General features: G+C 37.4%; 1 protein-coding gene across 9 annotated transcripts in view; it reads left to right on the forward strand.

The window, feature by feature from the left end:
* PCDH17 (protocadherin 17) overlaps nucleotides 1-21,054 on the forward strand; it is a 106,489-nt gene that overhangs the window by 31,568 nt on the left and 53,867 nt on the right. For 8 of the 9 annotated variants that reach the window (XM_073346085.1, XM_073346104.1, XM_073346110.1 and 5 more), the window contains 2 exons: nucleotides 1,565-1,623; nucleotides 1,756-1,928. In XM_073346085.1, the coding sequence (XP_073202186.1) occupies nucleotides 1,565-1,623; nucleotides 1,756-1,928 (232 nt within the window). The remainder of the gene's footprint in view (nucleotides 1-1,564; nucleotides 1,624-1,755; nucleotides 1,929-21,054) is intronic. The other variant, XM_073346099.1, reaches the window with a different exon arrangement.

The following is a 21,054-nucleotide window of genomic DNA, read 5'->3' on the forward strand; positions in this document are numbered from 1 at the left end:
ATCAGATTATTTTAAAATCAACATACACAGTATGGTGCATTCCAAATCTGAAATTTGAAACTGCTTCAAATGTTAATACAAAATGCCTGGTAATACTGTACCAACTGTCTGTGCCAAAGAGTTAATAAGCAGTAAGGGGGAAAAAACCCAGAGTATAAATACTCTGCGTTAACTAGTGGGTGAGAGCATGTAGTTTTTCCCCCAAATAATCTGTAGTTTAAAAAAACACACCACAAGTTATATAGCTAAGTTTATTTTGCATATACTGGGAGAATGATAGATGTTTGATAGTTGGTTGCAGCAACCAACATAGAATAGTAGATTTAAGATGTAGGGTCACATTCTCCCAAACTTCCCATACAACCTACAAACAGCAGCAAATCATTCTTATTACAGTGGATCTTCATCAGTTGCACATAACAACAAACAAACCTAAGAAATTAAGTTGGGAGCGAATAGGGAAAACAAATATTTAAGCGACTAGTCATTTATGTAAACACTTGTCCTGCAACATTAAACCTTACCTTGGGCCTTCTGCTTCGTTAATTGAGTGCTCCCTGTGTTACTGATACTTATGCGCTAGATGCTGTTCCTGAACTCATTGCTGCAGAGCATAATGGCGTGATATGAAGTGTTTCAGAAAACAGTAGAAGCTTTGTCGCTAAGTCAGCTGCAAGAAGAAGTGATGTGTATGAATGTATAGTATATGGTGTTTTATGAAAGATACAGTCTCTTTCTCCCAAAGAACTCTAGTTGATGATACAAGGGGAATTCAGTTCCCTTTGGCAGAACTCCATGTCAGTCTGGATGCTCTAAATACTCCTGTTCTACAGTTACTTAGCTCATACTGCTAAAAATACACTAGTCACAGACTTTATAAAATATCTTCTTTTAAAAGAATGTTTGGCAACAACAATCATTTAATGTTATTGTGTGCATGCAACCCCTATTTTTCAGAAACAGCTATTAATACTGATGAGAATTAACTAGAGAGACAAAATCAAACATATGCATACTGCTTGCATTTGGTTCCAGTAATATTTAAAAGAAAAGACCCATAAACCACTAACAGAAAGATTCTTAAATTATATTTTTTGCAATTCAGAAGTAATGTACTAGTTTAAATGAAATTGTATTCAGCAATAAGGGCATCAGAATCCCAGAAGATGATGTAACTATGTTAAAAGTGAGCATTATTGAATAATTCACTTTTGTAATATGCAAAAATTGGGTAATTTTTTCTTTCCTCTTTAATAACCATCAGTCTTAATATCTAACTAATGAAAAAACATAAACAGTGTCATCTGTCAGGTTACTGACAGAGAATACCACTTATTATAGCCTCATTGTTTACTTTAGCAGGTAATTTGTGGACCGGAATCATTTAATTGTTCTGAGTACATAATTACATGCCAGCATTTTCCAATTTAATTAAAATGTACAAATCTGAAGATTAAGGGATTTTTTTGAATTATTAATTATTTCTCCTCTAGGAAATCTTGTTGCTCTGCAGGAGATTTGTCCAGTGTACAACTATACGTATTTTTTTCCTTCTCTTTCACAGACAGACAATTTTCCCGCAGAGCCCAATTACATGGGCAGCAGGCAGCAGTTTGTTCAAAGGTAAGGCCTATTAAATAACTTTCTCGGCTTCCCCATTTGCATTCTTGTCAAAATTGCTTTGCCAGAGAGTACAATTCAAATTGGAACAAGTAAATACAACTCTCTCTTTTTTTTTTTAAATATGTATTTCAGTAGCTCCACGTTCAAGGACCCAGAAAGAGCCAGCTTGAGGGACAGCGGGCATGGGGACAGTGATCAGGCTGACAGTGACCAAGACACTAACAAAGGCTCCTGCTGTGACATGTCTGTTAGGGAGGCACTGAAGATGAAAACTACTTCAACTAAAAGCCAGCCACTTGAGCAAGGTGAGTGAAGCTTCCAATACCTACAAAGTGTAAAGCTTAAGCAATCATTATAAACCTATTAGTGCTACAGTTGGAGTTTATCATGGTGGAATTGATACTGCTATCAGATAAAACAGTAAATCTTGGCCCAGAGCAAAGAATGTTCAATATCTTTAAGTATAAACATGAAACTACAATAGCCTTTCTTTTTTTATTCCAAAGAAAATTTTAAAAATCATTAAAAATTAGTATTTTTCCAAACTATTAGCATATATTTTGTTTTCATGGACATTTCCATAAATGTATAGTGTACAGTCTTTCTGCCTAGGCATGCCTTGAAAATTGAAATTAGATATGATTACAACAACAGACAAAATAACATCTAGTCATTTCCATTCTTTACATAGTTTGGAGTGAGGTTTAAGAAAAGATCTTGGATATCAGGGGGAAAAAAAAACTGGATCAGAAGAAATTTTCAGTTCAAGGCTATATTTTCCTATTTGTAACGTTGACTTCACTATTCATCGCAATATAAGAAGCAAAGTGTCAAATAATGGCATCATACGATTTTCAGTATAATCATTTCATTCACACCCTAAGAAAGACGCAGATAAGTGTCTGTTAAGCTGCTACAATGATTTATACTAGGACAGCGGCAATGCTCTATAAGCATACATTCTGATAAATAAGCATGTTTATTGCCTCCAAGTCTGTGTCCAATTCTTTTTTTTTTATGCCTTTTCACTAATTATGATATCTTCTATTTCAAAATAAATATGACATTTCCTAACAATGTCAGCCAAACTGAATGCTCCAGCATCATGTATGTTTGTGTTTTTTGTTTGTAGTCTCAAAAGCAATGAGGAAATGAACAACTGAATTCTTTTGAATTTACTGTCACATATCTGTTAGTCATTTTAGTCTGTTGTGTGGAAAGTGATTCACAATGTTAAGGATATTTAAAAATTGATTAATTAAATCATTCTTAATGAGAAGCTATATTTATAATTAAGCAGAAATACATTATAAGCTTTTTATTAATTGATGATTAATTGGAACTAGATTTTTGCCTCTAGCACAGTCTGATCTGTAGCACATTCATCAGCAAATACACGCTCTACTTCATTTTTCTGATCATGTTGAGATTGCAATATAATTTTTGTTGTGTACAATATTTATAATGCTGCAGTATAATTTATTCTGTGTGTATTGGAGGGTTGACCTCATACAAGGCCTTGTTTTCCAAGTAATAAATGCCAGAAAGATTATTTTTTTTCCTGACCTTTTACCACAGTGACTCTGCTTATAATTGGACATTGATCTGTATAAAGATGCAGTGCTGGACTTTTTTTTTTTTTAAAAAAAAGAAACTGTTTGAACATGGATCTAAGTTTCTCAGTTTTTGTATAGAAAACAGAGGACAGGGTCTCCAGGCTTCAACATAACAGGTAACCTGAAAGTACAATGGAATTCCAAAAGACAAAAAAAAAGTGGAATTAGGAAAGTTATGTTCTAATAATCTAAACAAAATAGGTGCATTTTTAGGAAAGCGTTAAAAGACAGAGTTTGTATTATTGCATTTTGTGCAGCAACATGTTATACACATGAGCCAGATACAGGTCAGAATACAAGAAGACTAGTAAGCAAATTTAGTCAACCATTCGTATTGCTTATTTTTGTAATCATGCAAAGAGCTATTCGGAAGTTTGCATTTGTCATCATATCTGGATGAGGGGTCCTATTAATCAAAAAACTACTCATGCAATTGGCTCATATTAATTCCTCAGTTTCTTTTTATACAGAAATTGAACTATGAATATTAAGTGCAATCTGTTGCTGAATGTCAGCAGGAGGCATTTAGGCAAATCTGTTTTGGGGGGTTTTGCACAACAAATTAAATGTAAACATAGAGACGGCAAAGGGAGCTATGTTTCAAATGTAATTAAAAAGGGTAATGATATTTGTTGTTTCCTGTGAGTTCTTCAGGAACAAAATGGATGGTGGAGTTATGTAGACTAGGGTTTCAAACCTTCACTGAACTTCATATGGACACAGAGGTTCAATTCATGCAGAGATCATTGCAGGAAAGAAGCCCAAAAGCCCAATTCTGTTCTACTGAATCAATGATTGTTTTTCTGTTGATTTTAATGCGAGCAGTGTTGGGCTCAATAATTCTACCTGCACCGGTATAGTCTTTCTCTTCAGAAAATGGGTTTTGTTTTTTGAATGAAAAGGCCAGTTTGTGGGAGGAGACATATGACAAGTAAGATAATGAAAGAAAATGATCTTGTTTTCCATAAAGAAAAATTGTCTTCCAGGGTAAAAGAGATGGAAGAGTGGCCAAAAACCAGTTGTCTAGACCAGAGCTCAAAGTGGTAGCAGAAGTGCTGGCTCTGTCATCATTCTAGGTTGCACTCAAGGATGGAAAACCATCAATTTGTAACAAAAATTTAAGACAGGTGGTATTTGTTTAAGTATATTTAAAATGCTGTTGCTTTTGTTGATCTGAGGTCAATTAGAATTATTACGTGTTCAGCACTTTTTAATATTAGACCATGCTTAAATGGACTCAGGAACCTAATGTTAGGGTTTTGAAACTCTTGGCCTGAGTTTGTATCTGCAAACTTTTGTATATAATTTCCAAGCATTCCTATCAGAAGTGTAGCTCCAGACCCAGCCATGGTAGCAGCAGCAGGAACACTCGTGTGAACTGGTTACTGATACGTTAACAACTGTGTCATCTAATCTGGCTCAGAGCAGGTCTAGACGACATGGTGGTTAAATGTCAGTGGTTGATCTACACTGATGCTACCACCTGTACAGCCACACAGTGCTAGCAAAATAGGAAATTTTATGAAAAAAAATGTCTAGGATAGAAATAGCTTCTGGCTGGATATGGGGATCTGCGCAACCCAGCTCACATTTCGGCTTCCACCAAAGGAAAGAGACAGTGGAGAGCAAAGCCCAAATACATCTGCTGTTGAGAAAGTTTGATTTTGAAGGGGAAGTCTACAGGTGGCACTTTTCGTTTTGCGCTGGTCTCAGTACTATTAAATATGGGAGAAACTGCAAATGAGAGAATTTTTATCAAAACTAGACATTGGCCTCTAATGGGAAAAAAATAACCCACACGCTTTAAAAAAAGTCACTGGAACAATAAGTCTCGTGTACTAAACAATCATGTCTCCATTCAGTTATTTCAGTGAAGCCATCCTGCTATATACTTCAGTCCTCTCTTTCTATAAAAATGTCTAGCTGTCTTTTAATCTTATTTATACTATCTGAGTCACTATTCTTACTAAGCAACTTATTCAATATGCTTATGGTTTTGCCAGAATTTTTTGTTTATGCCTCATTTTTAGGCTGTGTCCCTGAGTTATTTTAACCCTTTCACCAGACAGAACAGTTTGAACTCATTCCCTTTGTTAAACACTTTTAACAGCTTTAAATAGTTCCTATTAAGTTACCTTGAAACTCTTCACTGCTCCAACTGAAATAGCTCATAGTATTTTTTTTCCAATAGTATTTTTTAAATACTGGAATCATTCTTTTTGATGCCAATGGTTTAAGCATAAGGGCAATAATATCTTTTCCTGGAAAAGATGACCAGAACTGAAAATCATATTCTAAATGGTATCTAGAAAATGGCTAGTACGATAGCAAAATAATTTGTATTCCATCCTTCTGTTAGTGCATCCTAGAAATCTATTTTCCATTTCTTGCAGCTATCCACAAAGTTGGATATTTTTCTAATAACTCTTAAATCCTTTTCCTGGTTAGAATGCTGCAGGATTTCTATTTCATTTCTGTTTTGGTTTATTTTCATTTCTATTTTGGTAGCGGTTTTTCTACTTTTTCCTACATAAAATTATTTTATTATTTTATTGTCAAAATTACTTTTGAGATCAAGTCTCTCTGAATCTAATAGCCTTGTTCAGTATTTGTTGTAACACAAGGTGTGGTATCATAATTTCAAATATATGATATCAAAGTTTGCTTTTCATCCACATCTCACAGGAGGAGTTTGCATAAATGCTGTTGCCTAGTTAACAATAACTTTATTCTTGAGAGAGAAGAAAGGACAGAGGAGCCTCCTGAGAGGAAGATTAGAAGGAAATTCTTCAAGATTCATGTCAGAGACTCCCTTAAACCCTATAATCTGTTTACCAGGTTTCTCCGCTAGAGGGTACAGTTTTGCCCTAATTTACACAACACGGCTACCCAGTATAAAAGGGGCAAAATGAACCCGCAAGAAAAATAAGAGATACTAAAGCATCAGCCCCAAAATATAATACTTCTTTCTTCTTACAACAGAAATACATATGCATCTTAACTGTAGTAGCGCTACCTGCAGCAATCTTATAACAAAAACATTATCAGTGTTTTAACATCTCAAAGAATATTCTGAACTCTTGAGTTTGTCCACAGAACAAAGTCCCTTAAAGTCTGTTGTAGCTTGTTTGTTGATTTTTTCCACTCTTTGAGCAAGAGTGTGATAATTTGTTCTTAAAATCCAGTACTCTGCATTGATTCCCCAATAGTAAGCATGAGATTATCAGAATTTTTGACCAAGAATTTTTCTGATCTCCCCATTGACAGCCTTGTCACAATTCCTGAGGTCCCCAGGATAATTAAAAGCCATTGGGATCTATTTAATTGGCTGAAATTCAGCCCTTGATGGTCAGTGAGGAAAGATCAGGCACAATTCTTTTCTGCTCTCTGACGCCATCACCAATGCTTTTCGTGCCATTTGGAATGATGGGTTGTTAAACAAGTGCACTAGTTTAATGAGATATCCAAACAAGAAGATTGTGGAGAAATTCCTTCTCACAGTTTGGTGATTGCCTCTGCTGAGAAACTGATTCAGGTTGGGAGTCCCCCCAAAACTGACACAACCTGTGAAATATTTTGTTCAACATTGCTTCCTCCCATAGGTTTCCCCCCCCCCGGACAGAACATCTTCTATCACATTCTCTCTGTGCCCAGAATGTGAATAGCTGTCAGACTGCACTACTTGTTCTGACGCCACCTAAGAATCTTTATGTCCAAGAGTATCATCCACTCCAACTTGGTTACCCCTAACATGGTCAGGTAAGAGACTACCTTGCTGTTGTATGTCAGGACTTGCACGCAATACCCATTCTTCACTTTCATCTGATTCAGTGTGATCCAGACCCAGAGCAATGCCAGCTTGTTTATACATAGAGTCTCTTACCTTTTGATGTCTCAGGGACTTTTCTCATTCTGATTTAGAGGTATCAGTTTCTAGAATTATAGAGTATAGAAACTATTTGGTAGTGCCCAAAATAAATGAGGTTTTATCCCTATCAGATTTGTTCCTTACCATACATTCCCTGGTATTCCCACTCCTTTTCTGACTTCTGTGATTTAAGCAAGCGCATCTGTAGTTTTATGTAAGCAGTTGCCATGGGAAATGCTAGCAACAAAGCTGCTTTATCAAGGAAACGACCTATCTAGCCAGCTGTCTCTGACCAAATCAGTTACCAACACCCCGTGAGATATTTGGGTAATGCAGTATCATTTTAACAATAGGGATTTTAGTTTAAGACTCAGAACCCACTGTGGCTTTTATTATTTATGTATGGCTTTTATGCTCAGCTCCAAAGGTTTCTTAATTTTCTGCAGTGCGTAGGATCTGATGAGAAACAGTCAAATGAAAAAGAGTCCCATTCAATTACATCACATAATGGCACACAGCTAAAAAGTGAAAATATTTTAAAGTGCTTATGTACAAATGCTAGAAGTCTAAGTATTAAGATGGGTGAACTTGTGTGCCTCATACTAAATGAGGGTATTGGTATAATAGAAACTTGGTGGAATGAGCATAACCAATGTAACATGGTAATACCAGGGTACAAAATATATTAGAAGGACAGAATAGGTCGTACTGTTGGGAGAGTGGTGCTATATATGAAAGCAGGCATAGAGTCAAATGAAGTAAAAATCTTAAATGAACCAAACCGTACCATAGAATCTCTATGGATAGTAAGTCCATGCTTGAATAATAAGACTATAGCAGTAGGGATATATTACCGACCACCTGACCAGGATGGTGATAGTGACTGTGAAGTGCTCAGGGAGATTAGAAAGGTTGTAAACATTTAAAAAACTCAATAATAATGGGGGATTTCAGTTATCCCCATATTGACTGGATACATGTCACATCAGGGCAGGATACAGAGATAAAGTTTCTTGACACTTTAAATGACTGCTTTTTGGAACCCACAAGGGGAGAGGCAATTCTTGATTTTGTCTTAAGTGGAACACAGGATCTTGTCCAAGAGGTGAATATAGCTGAACCGCTTGGTAATAGTGACCATAGCATAATAAAATTTTACATCCCTGTGAGGGGGAGGGAGAAACACCAAAGCAGCCCACCCCGGTACCATTTAATTTCAGAAGGGGGAGCTACACAAAAATGAGGAAGCTAGTTAAACAGAAATTAAAAGGTACAATGTCAAAACTGAAATCCCTGCAAGCTGCATGGAAACTTTTTAAAGATACCATAATAGAAGCTCAATTTAAATATATACCCCAAATTAAAAAACATAGTTTAAGAGGACCAAAAAAATGCAAACATGGCTAAACAACAAAGTAAAAAAAGCAGATAGAGGCAAAAAGCATCCTTTAAAAAGTAGAAGTTAAATCCCATTGAGGAAATTAGAAAGAAGTGTAAATGCTGGCAAGTGAAGTGTAAAAATATAATTAGGAAGGCCAAAAAAGAATTTGGAAGAAAAGCTAGACAAAGACTCAAAAAATAACAGCAAAAAAAAAAAATTAAATACATCAGAAGCGGGAAGACGGCTAACCAACCATTGCGGCCCCAGTATGATCGAGATGCTAAAGGATCACTCAAGGAAGATAAGGTCTTCACAGCTGAGGATGTGAGGGAGATTTCCAAACCTGAGCCATTCTTTTTAGATGACAAATCTGAGGAACTGTCATGGATTGATGTGCCATTAGAGGAGGGTTTTGGAAAAAATTGATAAATTAAACAGTAATAAATCACCAGGTCAAGATGGTATTCACCCAAGGATTCTGAAGGAACTCAAATGTGAAATTTCAGCACTACTAACTGTAGTAGATAACCTATTGTTTAAATCAGCTTCTGTACCAGATGACTGGAGGATAGCTAATGTGATGCCAATTTTGAAAAAAGTCTTCAGAGGCAATCCTGGCAAATACAGGCTGGTAAGCCTAACTTCAGTACGAGGCAAATTGGTTGAAACTATAGTAAAGAACAGAATTATCAGCCACATCGATGAACATGATTTATTGGGAAAGTCAACATGGTTTTGTAAAGAGAAATCATGACTCACCAAGCTACTGTAATTTTTTAGGGGGTCAACAAGCATGTGGACAAGGGTGATCCAGTGGATATAGTGTACTTAGATTTTCATAGAGCCTTTGACAAGGTCCCTCACCAAAGGCTCTTAAGCAAAGTAAGCTGTTATGGGATAAGAGGGAAGGTCCTCTCATGGATCAGTAACTGGTTAAAAGATAGGAAACCAGGGATAGGAGAATGGGACAGTTTTCAGAATGGAGAGCGGCAAATAGTGATGTCCCCCAAGGCTCAGTACTAGGACCAGTATTGTCCAACATATTCATAAATGATCTGGAAAAAGGGGTAAAAAGTAAGGTGGCAACATTTGCAGATGATACAAAACTACCCCAGATAGTTAAGTCCATAGCAGACTGTGAAGGGTTACAAAGGGATCTCACAAAACTGGGTGACTGGGCAACAGAATGGCAGATGAAATTCAGTGTTGATAAATACAGAGTAATGCACATTGGAAAACATAATCCCAACGATACATATAAAATGATGGTGTCTTAATTAGCTGTTACCACTCAAGAAAGAGATCTTGGAGTCATTGTGGATAGTTCTCTGACAACATCCACTCAATGTGCAGCGGCAGTTAAAAAAGCTAACAACATGTTAGATAATAAGACAGGAAATACCATATTGCCTGTGTATAAATCCATGGTATGTCTACATCTTGAATACTGCATGCAGATGTGGTCGCCCCATCTCAAAAAAGATATATTGGAATTGAAAAAGGTACATAAAAGGTCAACAAAAATGCTTAGGGGTATGGAACAGCTTCCATATGAGGAGAGATAAGACGGGGAATTTTCAGCTTGGAAAAGAGATGACTTAGGAGGAATATGATCAAGGTCTATAAAATCATGACTGGTGTGGAGAAAATAAATAAGTAAGTGTTATTTACTCCTCATAACAGAAGAATTAGGGGTTACCAAATTAAATTAATAGGCAGCAGGTTTAAAACAAACAAAAGAAAGTATTTATTCACACAACTTATAGTCTACCTGTAGAGCTCTTTACCAGAGTCTGTTGTGAAGGCCAAGAATATAACAGGGTTCAAAAAAGAACTAGATAGGTTCATGGAGGATAGGTTCAGCAATGGCTACTAGCCAGGATGGGCGTGGATGCAAAACCATGCTCTGAAGTGTTCCTAGCCTCTGTTTGCCAGAAGCTGAGAATGGGAGACAGGGGATAGATAATTTGATGATTACCTATTCTGTTCATTCCCTCTGAAATATCTGTCGTTGGCCACTGTCAGGATATTGGGCTAGATAGATCATTGGTCTGACCCAGTATGGCCGTTCTTATGTTCCTATCAGTAGATTGGTCAAGAAAACAGCACTTCTAAGCTTGAGAGTCTGATCAGCTGTACCACTGGCCGCGTCCTCCTCATGAAAGTACTAGGTGCGCTGAACAGACTGAACATTGTAACTTTCCATTGGTGTATTACTGCTTTTGACACAATCATCTAGCATTTTTGGTAATAATAACACTCAAATGGCTTTGCTGAAGTCCACTTTTGCTTAAAAAGTTTTCCTGTTGAATCTTTTAAGCTGTCCATTTTGAATGCTTATAGCACTAAATACTTGTTCAAGGATTTTAAAGGTAGGACAAGCCAAAACCAAGACTTTCTGACCAAAAATACAGATCTGAACTCGTCTCTGCAAATGTGCTGCCCCTCTAATATTTCATAGCAGCCTCTCCTGTAAGGCCAATAAGCATAAAAGATATATTTTAGCAAAGTTCAGCCACAAGTTGTTGGGCTAGATGCAAGAATTATTGGATGAAATTCTGTGGCCTTTGTTATGCAGGAGGCCAGTCCAAATTATCGTAACATCTAAAATGTATGATTCTGAGAAGTATCTATTTCTGTATGTTATATGATAGGAGAACTTACCCCCAAATTATATTTTGAACAAAACTAAGCCTGAGCCCGTCTGACATCCAGCTCTTATTTACTGATATTGGAGGATGTACAGTGTGTTTATTATATTGCGAGAGGAAGGGTTTGTTTGTTTTTGTTTTTTTGTCCCATCCCTTTAAAAGTCCTTTAATAATAAATCCCCTTTTTGTTTGCATGTTGTGTTTTTAAACTTGAGTCTACCAGTTAATTTTTAGATTGAATTTCTGCATTTTCAGTCTCAATTCCGTATTGAGAGTAGGTTCTCGGATGGCATTTTGTGATGTCAGGCCAGGAGACAATAACAGCTGCTGCTGAGAAGCTGGGTCCAAGCCTTTATGCTGGGTTTCTGCCATAAAGACAAGAGAATTCCCGCAAGCTACCTCCCTCCACCAATGTGCTCCCCTCAAGTCTTTGAAGCTTTTGGGAGTTCTAGCAGTAGGATAAAAGGGGGAGCGGGATGAGGAAGAGGATACTATGCTAAAAATGGGCAGAAAAATTATATGAAGTGTTGACCCTCTGATGGGAGAAGAGGTCAGGTTAATGTCTCTATCTATTTACTACCTTTATATTATATATAAAACAGATAAATGTAGGCAGATGTTACAGTAGTTGAAGAGTCAGTGAGCAGCACACTTTGCATGAGAATACCTCTATCTACTCTTACCACAAGCTGCGTTTCAACTGGAGTTGGGTTCATCCAGACCAGGTTTTCAACCAAGGACATGTTTCATTTTGTCTGGGCTCACCACTAGGATATCCTGGTGTTTTGGCAGTGTACTTAAGTATATGGGAGAGACTAAATGAAGCTATTTAGGCAAAAAATTAGGGGGAAACTCTCTCTGACTGACTTTCAAAACATACCGAAAAGTACTTATGTATCTATATGGAAATAGAAATGTGTCTTTGTAATATAAAGGGGGGATAATCAGACAGCAGGGCACTGTATATGCACCATTTGCTGTGCTATGCCACTTTGTCAGACAACATTTTACAGGCTACTTTGTTTTTTCTCCCAACAATTCACCTTCCTTTTTAACTGGAGGTTGGCCAGGCTAGACAGCTGTACTTTCCCCATTCTACTCCAAGCCTGCCAGTCTGCTCTTCTCCTCCAGGGACCTTCTCCCCATTGCCTGTGGGAAAGAAGACTTGTCCTGTGGGACTGGCTCCCAGACCTGCTATTTGAAGGGTCAGTTGTGAAAAGATTTCCATATTTTTCCTTCTATATCTTTATTTTTATTTTGTAGACAAAGTTTCAGCACCAGATTAATTTGCTATCTGATGCTGATGAATTCTTAAAGGGGAAGAGATTGAAACCTGATCTGGATAAACTACTACTCCATTTCAAATGCTGTTTGCTTGGTGTGCTTGTTTGCACATCAGTACCTAGGATATTCCTCAAGCTCACCACTGTTTAACAACAGGTCTTGTGTTTGAACTCAGGGTGTAAAGGGTAAGGTTTGGGAGCTCTACTGTAAATACTTATTTCTACATGTATTTCTGAAAGCTAAAAATGCAGATGTCCCCCCCCCAGCCACTCCTTCACACCCTCACCCCTAGTTTAAGCCTCTCTACCTTTTCCTGCAATCCCTATTTTGAAACCACCTTAGCTGTAGTCAGGGACAAAGTCATAGTGCGGTGATTTGTTCTTGGAAGTCTTGGAATTCATAAGTATTTCACATAGTAGAGCTTTGTGTTTTTTTACTGCAAGAAAAGCAGAGAAAAGGCTCACAGTGCTCAGTAAGATGAAGCACTTCTGTGTCAAAATTATTATCTTGAGCTAACAATGTTCTTTCAGATTCTTTCTGTAAATGGAAAGAAAAGTGGGGGCATTGAGAGATCAACAACTTTGGAACAAGGCAACCAAAAAGGAGATAGTTCTTATTGTTTTAGGTTTTATACATTTTTCTTTGTAGTAAACAGCTATTCTGTTGTGCTTACTTTTGTTAATAGAAGTTTTAGGCGTACACATATGAATTCATGATGACTTCATAAAACCCATACTCTTGGGACAGGATTGTACCCTTTTTCTGAGAAAGTTCTCGGTTTGGTGGACTTATATTATAACTTTCCCTTCCTTTATTATAGTTTCTTGTATGGAATTCAGTTTTATTTAAAAGTATGTGTCTATGTTTGTGTGTGTATCCAGTTATTTAAATTACATAATTAGAGTATGTACATAATAAAATGTGATGATGGGCCATATCCTGCCTTCCTACATTAAAATGCACAGAAAGGGAAAATTTGCATTGAATAATCCCAAGGCTTTTTTGTCAGTGAGCATCCTCTCTGCTATGAGGCTTGGCTGGCTGTGGTGCAGAACTGGCAGGAGGTCTTGACTGCTGAGTGCTCTGAGGCAAGAATCCATGTAATATAATAATACTACTTAGCATTTATAGAGGGCTTTGCTTAGACACAGTGCTGTAACAACATTAACTGATTAATACTAATTACAAGTTGGGTCTAAACCCCAGGGATGCTGATGTATATATACTCAATGTGTATGTACATGTACTCAATGTATTCTGCCACCATACACTTATCAGATACCCCCAAATCCAAAATGGCAGCTGAGCTGGCTTCCATGTCCTGCTACCGCTTCCCCTTCATCCCAGCAGCTATACTTATATAACTTCCCTGCCCCAAGTGGGCTTCATATGTTGTGAAAGAGACTTATTGCTCCTGAGAGCAGCAGGAACTTCTGATGCATATTTCATCATGTTACAGTTCTTTATACTGAGAACACTCCATGTATAACAGATGTTCCCTGACTACTACCCTTTCCTGAAGGTGACATGCCCTTTTTTCTTAAGTTGCAGCTCTGCTGTGTGTGTTTTCCAAAGGAGCTGATAGTGGCTATGTGTTACTAGGAGAAGAAGCTGCATAGCGGCCCCTGTGCAGCATGCTAAGCTATATTTAATTCCGTCTGCTACCCTGTGCTACACAGAATGGAGGGGAGCATATGCCTGTTAGGGGGCTTATTCCTTCACCCACTTACTTCCCTGGTCCTTCTCGCATGAACAGAGAGCAACAATACCCGAAGTCCAAAGGTGCAAACAATTTGATGTTTATTGTGGGGAACTTCCAGCAAGCATGATTCCAGTTTCCTTCCTTAGTATCCCCCTTCCCAGCTCTGACCACAGAGCCTTACACCTGTGTCCCTGTTCCCATTCCTGCCCTTAGCCAAACATGATCCCAATTTCCCCATCCCCAATCCCTGTTCACATTTCTCCCTTTAGCAAAACATGATTCCAATTTCCCCCCGACACCCCACTCACTTTTTGATTGACTGCAGATTATATAGTAAAATTTGAGTTCTGCTTAGCTATACCGTAACCATTTTCCTGAAATTTAACTAACCAATCCTAACATATTGTAACATGATTATGTAACCAATTATATCCCACCACCTTAATTAGTTTACACCCAGAAAAATTAATTATACAGCAGACAGAAACAATCACAGAACTAGACAGAGATTATACAGACAAACAATAGCAAAGTGGGAACTATCATGACAAAACAATACAAAAGTGAGGATTTCACATCCCAGCTATTGATACGTGAGTTCTTGCCAGACAGGATGCTATCAAACTAAGTTTCCTTTTACATTTTCTAGGCACTTCCCTTTCTCTGGAGGTGATAGGCATTATCAGGACAGGACTGTGTTCCTAACAGCCCAATAGCACCTTATTTCAATGTGACTAGTTTGGAATGTGAGGATGTGACCATTCGCTTCCCAGCTTATGGCTGCCTCTGCTGCTTAGCCAAAGATCTTAGCGTAAGCACAGGGCCTCAGAATGTCACAGTACGAGAAGGCTCTTACACCGGCAGACAGTGATTTTGATTCTTTCTTTTATACCCCTAACTAGCCAAGTGATAAGAATACACCTAAATTCTTAAAGTATGGGCCTTTACAGACAGGCCTGAATATCTGTATCCTAACAATGCCCAATGTAACAAAGTTATGCTGTGACATCAGATTTCAGAGTAGCAGCCATGTTAGTTTGTATTCGCAAAAAGAAAAGGAGTACTAGTGGCACCTTAGAGACTAACCAATTTATTTGAGCATAAGCTTTTGATGCATCCGATGAAGTGAGCTGTAGCTCACGAAAGCTTATGCTCAAATAAATTGGTTAGTCTCTAAGGTGCCACAAGTACTCCTTTTCTTTTTGTGACATCAGAAAATCTTTATTTAAATCTGTAAATGTGTTGTACAAATTTAGGACCAAATTCTGCTAGCCTTACTTACATGAATAGTCCCATTGAAATCAAGGCAATCAAGCAACATATAACCCACAACTCCTAATATTTCAGATGTTAACTTTTTCTTTAATAGTATGTTATTAATCAACAGTTTCTGAAAGTTGATTATTTAAAATATCCCATTTTATTTTGAATTATGGGAGCAGTGTGAAAAATTCAGATTTGTACATTTCTTATACCTGTTCCCAGATTGTAAAAGTAAATGCAGTTTGCAAGTGTGTTCTTATGCCAGGGCAGTCCGTTAACCTCTGTGTTTGTGAAGTTTAATAATTCTAGGGTAAAAACTGCTGCTAGCTAAAACTTAGTGTACAGTATCTCTACCCTACTAAAGAGAGAGAGTGTTTTATAAGTTGAAAGATTTAAAATTGTCGTGTTTTTTAAATAGATCATTAATAGGCACCTTAGAAAAACCGAATATAGGAAGACTTGCGTGTTTTAACAGAATATTCAACTTCAGCCCTCCTCCTTGTGGGTTATTGTGAACTTGCATAACTCAAACCAGTTTTTATGTAAAAACTGAAGTTTGGCAGTCTCATTGGGCCAAATCCTTGGATGCCTCACCTGCCCAAATAAGGTTCAAAAGAATCTTAAAACTGTGCAGGCCAGGTGCAGGAGAAGGACTGTATCACCTTTCATACTGTGAAGAAAAATCTCTGCGATAGTCTCTGCAGTGTCAGTGGTCACAAAAAGTGGCCACTATACAAATCCACCGTTCCTAAACCCCACATCTAGTAAAAGCATGTGTTGTTTCTGCTGCTCCATTCCTAGGGTCTGTGGCCTGTTGGTGTTGAGGATTCTGACCGTTAGCCCTGTGACTTTTTTTGTTGACGTGAGCAAAGCCCACATTAAGTTAAAATTGCTTTGGGCACCATCAATTGGCAACATTGCTTTTTTTTTTTTTTTGCTCTCTCAGTTTTTCAGTGCAGAACGTTACTACAATAGAACTTCAGAGTTCTGAACACCTTGGGAATGGAGGTTTTTCATAACTGTGAAATGTCTGTAACTCTGAACAAAATATTATGGTTGTTCTTTCAAAAGTTTACAACAGAACATTGACTTAATACAGCCTTGAAACTTTGCTATGAAGAAGAAAAATGATGCTTTTAACCATCTTAATTTAAATTAAACAAGCACAGAAGCAGTTTCCTTACCTTTGCAAATCTTTTTTTAAACTTTCCCTTAATGTTTTAGTAATTTACATTTAATACAGTACTGTACTGTATTTGCTTTCTTATTTTATTTTTTTGTCTCTGCTGCTGCCTGATTGTGTACTTCAGGTTCCAAATGAGGTGTGGGGGGACTGATCAGTTCATAACTCTGGTGTTCGTAACTCTGAGGTTCTACTGTATTTATTATTAATGAAAATTGTACCAGATTATATAAGCAACATGGCAGAGTTAATGTTGCAACCTTAACTTTTAGAATGTCTTAGCTTTTGAATACTTGATCTAAAATCCTGAATATTGGAATAGTGCAGTCTAATTTGAAAATTGTTTATTTAGGAATAATTGTCATGTTTTGGTGTTATTCTTCATACCTGAATGTTTCTTCTTCAGCAGAGGCCGAAGAATAATGTTCTATTTCAGAGAATTCCAGGAAAAACTGGGTTCAGTTGGCTACCATCTCCCATTGTTCTCAATGCGATAGAGGCCAGAGGATGCCCTTAGCAAAGACGAACACTGTCTCCTGTCACCTCCTGACAGACATAGAGGGTTACCATCTTCTCTGAAGGCATGTTGGCTTTATTTCCTTTTGAGAGACAATGGCTATTTTATAAGAGGACATCCTCACTGAGGGCAGGCCTCTGGCCATAGCCTCATTGAGAACAGTAGAAGATGGTGGCCATTTTGAAAAAAGCCAGTTCTTTTTGGGTTCTCTGAAAGAGATTTTATTCTTCAGCTTCCATTGACGGATGCATTTTCAGTAATGAAAGATAGTGTTTCTTCTATTGTACATACTCATAAATATTTCTTTTTTAAAAACTATCAGGCCTACTCAACAAGGAGGATAGGCGATGAGGTGTATGGGTGCAAACTAGGGAATATGTGTTCGGAGGAATGTAGGGGTGTAGAAGGGATGGTGGGCTTGGGGAAGATGGGTGTTTGTGTATTCAGAGGAATGTAGGTGGTTAAGAAAGGAGGGGAAAATTCAGGGTGGTGGTGCATGGGTATATAAAGGAATGAATGAGATTTTGGAGGAGGAAACTGGGGTATACACCATATTTTGCACTGCTGTGATGATGCAAAGTCTCTCTAAACTCAGTTGACTAGTCAGTATGCTCTGACTGGTTTGTGGTTCTCCAGAGTGCAATAAAGTATCCAGAGCATATTGATGAATCTGGCCCTAAAAATTAAAATAAAAAAGATATCTTCAAACTATTAGAAATATCACATGATAGCAAGAGAACACTTTTTATTAAGTGTTCATGTACAACATTTTCAATTAAAAAAAAACAAGAAAATTCCCATACAAAACCTATTTTCAGGTGAAATTAATGTTCAAGGTATATTAGGATGATCCGAGGAATGGAAAACTTGTCTTATGAAAGGAGACTCGGGGAGCTTGGCTTGTTTAGCCTAACTAAAAGAAGGTTGAGGGGAGATATGATTGCTCTCTATAGATATATCAGAGGGATAAATGCCAGAGAGGGAGAGGAATTATTTAAACTCAGTACCAATGTGGACACAAGAACAGATGGATATAAACTGGCCACTAGGAAATTTAGATTAGAAATTAGACGAAGGTTTCTAACCATCAGAGGAGTGAAGTTTTGGAATAGCCTTCCGAGGGAAGTAGTGGGGGCAAAAGATCTATCTTGCTTTAAGATTAAACTCGATAAGTTTATGGAGGAGATGGTATGATGGGATAACATGGTTTTGGTAATTAAATATTCATGGTAAATAGGCCCAATGGCCTGTGATGGGTTTTTAGATGGGGTAAGATCCAAGTTACCCGGGAAAGAATTTTCTGTAGTATCTGGCTGATGAATCTTGCCCATATGCTCAGGGTTTAGCTGATCGCCATATTTGGGGTCGGGAAGGAATTTTCCTCCAGGGCAGATTGGAAGGCCCTGGAGGTTTTTCGCCTTCCTCTGTAGCATGGGGCACGGGTCACTTGCTGGAGGATTCTCTGCTCCTTGAGGTCTTCAAACTACAATTTGAGGACTTCAATAGCACAGATATAGGTGTGAGGTCTTTTTTAGGAGTGGTGGGTGAAATTCTGTGGCCTGCATTGTGCAGGAGGTCAGACTAGATGATCATAATGGTCCCTTCTGGCCTAAATATCTATGAATCTATGAATCTATATTAGTAATTTAGGATAAAATAAATTACAGGGATGTTGCGGTTATCGCTAAAACAGGCATTATAATTTATACCCAGCAGAGTGATAGTTAAGGTTAAACTTTAAAGAAATCCAAAAATGTTAATATATGGAAATGCACTGTTAATGCTCCCAAACAGACTTAGTACTGCCCTATTGTGACACCAAGATGGGGGGTGGGGATTCCTATGTGTCTTTAAAAATGACAAGTGTCTAATCTTAGACCAGAAGCACTATGATTATTGCATGATATCACTATAAGCTAGGATTAATATTGTTTGGATGCCTTAACTGTGTATTTACATATCTCAACATATTTGGATTTCTTTTAAATTTAACCTTAACTCAAAACTTCCTGAGTTTATAATGTCTATCTCTGAAATAATTACAAATGCCCTGTAATATATTTAGCCCTAAATGACTGATATATATTCTCAACCTTAACTCCACCTTAACCTTGTTTTTGTCTGAGAAGGTATATTTTATCTATACTGAACTGCCGATGATTACTAAAACGTTGGCTTATGTGTTCTTTCTGTGTACATGTGTGTACAAGGGGAAAGATTTAAAAAGACAAATTTGACTGTCAGTGGAATTTAGGCACCTAGCTGCCCTTTGTGTCTTTGAAAATCTCCTCCAAGATTCTTCACTAAATATCTACTATTTTAAATTGTACAAAACAGACATTTAACCTGTTTTAAATAAGACAATGTAAGTTCCAATGTAAGCCCAGAAATGGCTTTAACATCAATGGAAAAGATAAGGAGCCAAATGCTACTTTCTCATTTTAAAGTAATTGGAATTACTCCAGATTTCCACCAGTATACATAACTGAAGAATTTGGCCCATGGGTTATAATAATAGATTCTCACCTAATCTTTCTGCTAGCAAAGTAAAGATGTAGGGCTACATTCACAAAGGGATTTAGGCACCTAACTGCCACTTTAGGCACTTAAACCAATACAGATGTATTGGGTTTCTAACTCAGGATTGCGAATTGCACTAGGCGTCAGAGTGCCTGCGAATTAGGTGTTGCTATCCTCAACATAACACCACCTAAGTCCAATTTGTGACTCTAACCAGCACTTACTATATAGCTGCATCCCTTCGAATGCAAATTAGGATATTTTTTGGCTTTCCAGATGTATGTAAAGACAGAGAAGAGAGAGGGAGAGGAGAGAAAAGAGAAAATTAGTTTTGAAGCATTAGAGTAGGAATACAGCATGTAATACCAAAGAGAAAAAGGCAAATAACCATGACACGTTTAGATTCCTTAAGAATAACCAGAGGCTGTCCTACCCACAAAGCAGCATAGTGTGGCCTTCTGGTGAATGCTGTATTTTTTACTTCTCTGTTAAGAACTAAGAAGAAAGCAGAAATTTATTTTGTCATCCTGAAGATTGGGAGCAGTTAAACTTAAGTTGTAGTAAGGCTTACCATAGTGTAAGTACACTTTGTTGTGTGCTGCAGAGACTAATCAGGGTAAGCAGAGTAGACCCACCTTTTCCTGTTTTGGATCAATACAATATAATCCTTACGTACTGCTGTAAATAGATTTAGCATAATTTAACTTTAAATTTTCTCTGCTCACTGCCAGATATCTCCTCTGTTTGTGTGAGATTTTGTTTGTTAAATGGGAAACAGATTAGTAAAAGAGGCATAGCAACAATTTTTTTGTGTGGGGGTTATGCAACTGTTTAATATTTACATTTAGTAGAAATTATCGGAAGCAGTTGAGAAGTAAACATGCTGAAAAATTGGACAAGAAAGTAAAATAAATTATTTGTCAGTCTGTCCAGATCTTAATCAAAATTTATTATTAATTTTTAAAGGGAGAGAAAAATATCCATCACATTGTTAATGAAATCCAGGAAATTTAAGTTACCTAAGAAAGAGAGCAACTTTAAAAGAATGTTTAGTTGAATAAAGTTAAACTTTTCCACTAACGAAGCTATTGAAAACTTAGGCCCAGATTCTCCCCTAGGTGGATTATTCCTCTGTAGAGACATGGAAATTGAAAGAGTTAAGACTCAGAGAGTTTCCTTGGTTTGGCCCTTCTAAAGAAGTGGAAAGCACGTTCAGCCTCCAAAATTTGCAGATTTGCCCAGCATCTGCCAGTGTCCATGGAGGTCCTCTGCCTTCCAGTTCCCTAAATATAGAGGCAAAGTTTCTTCAAGAGTCATGCTACCATGGACTTGCACATTGGCCATTGACCTCTCTCCCATGGGAGTGTGTTTAGGGGTCTGGCAGAAGTTGTTGTTGGAAGTGGAAGCATTAATTTATTCCTCAGATCTTTTCTAAATTAGGTGGGA

Source organism: Lepidochelys kempii, chromosome 1 (assembly GCF_965140265.1).
Source record: "Lepidochelys kempii isolate rLepKem1 chromosome 1, rLepKem1.hap2, whole genome shotgun sequence".
NCBI lineage: Eukaryota > Metazoa > Chordata > Testudines > Cheloniidae > Lepidochelys > Lepidochelys kempii.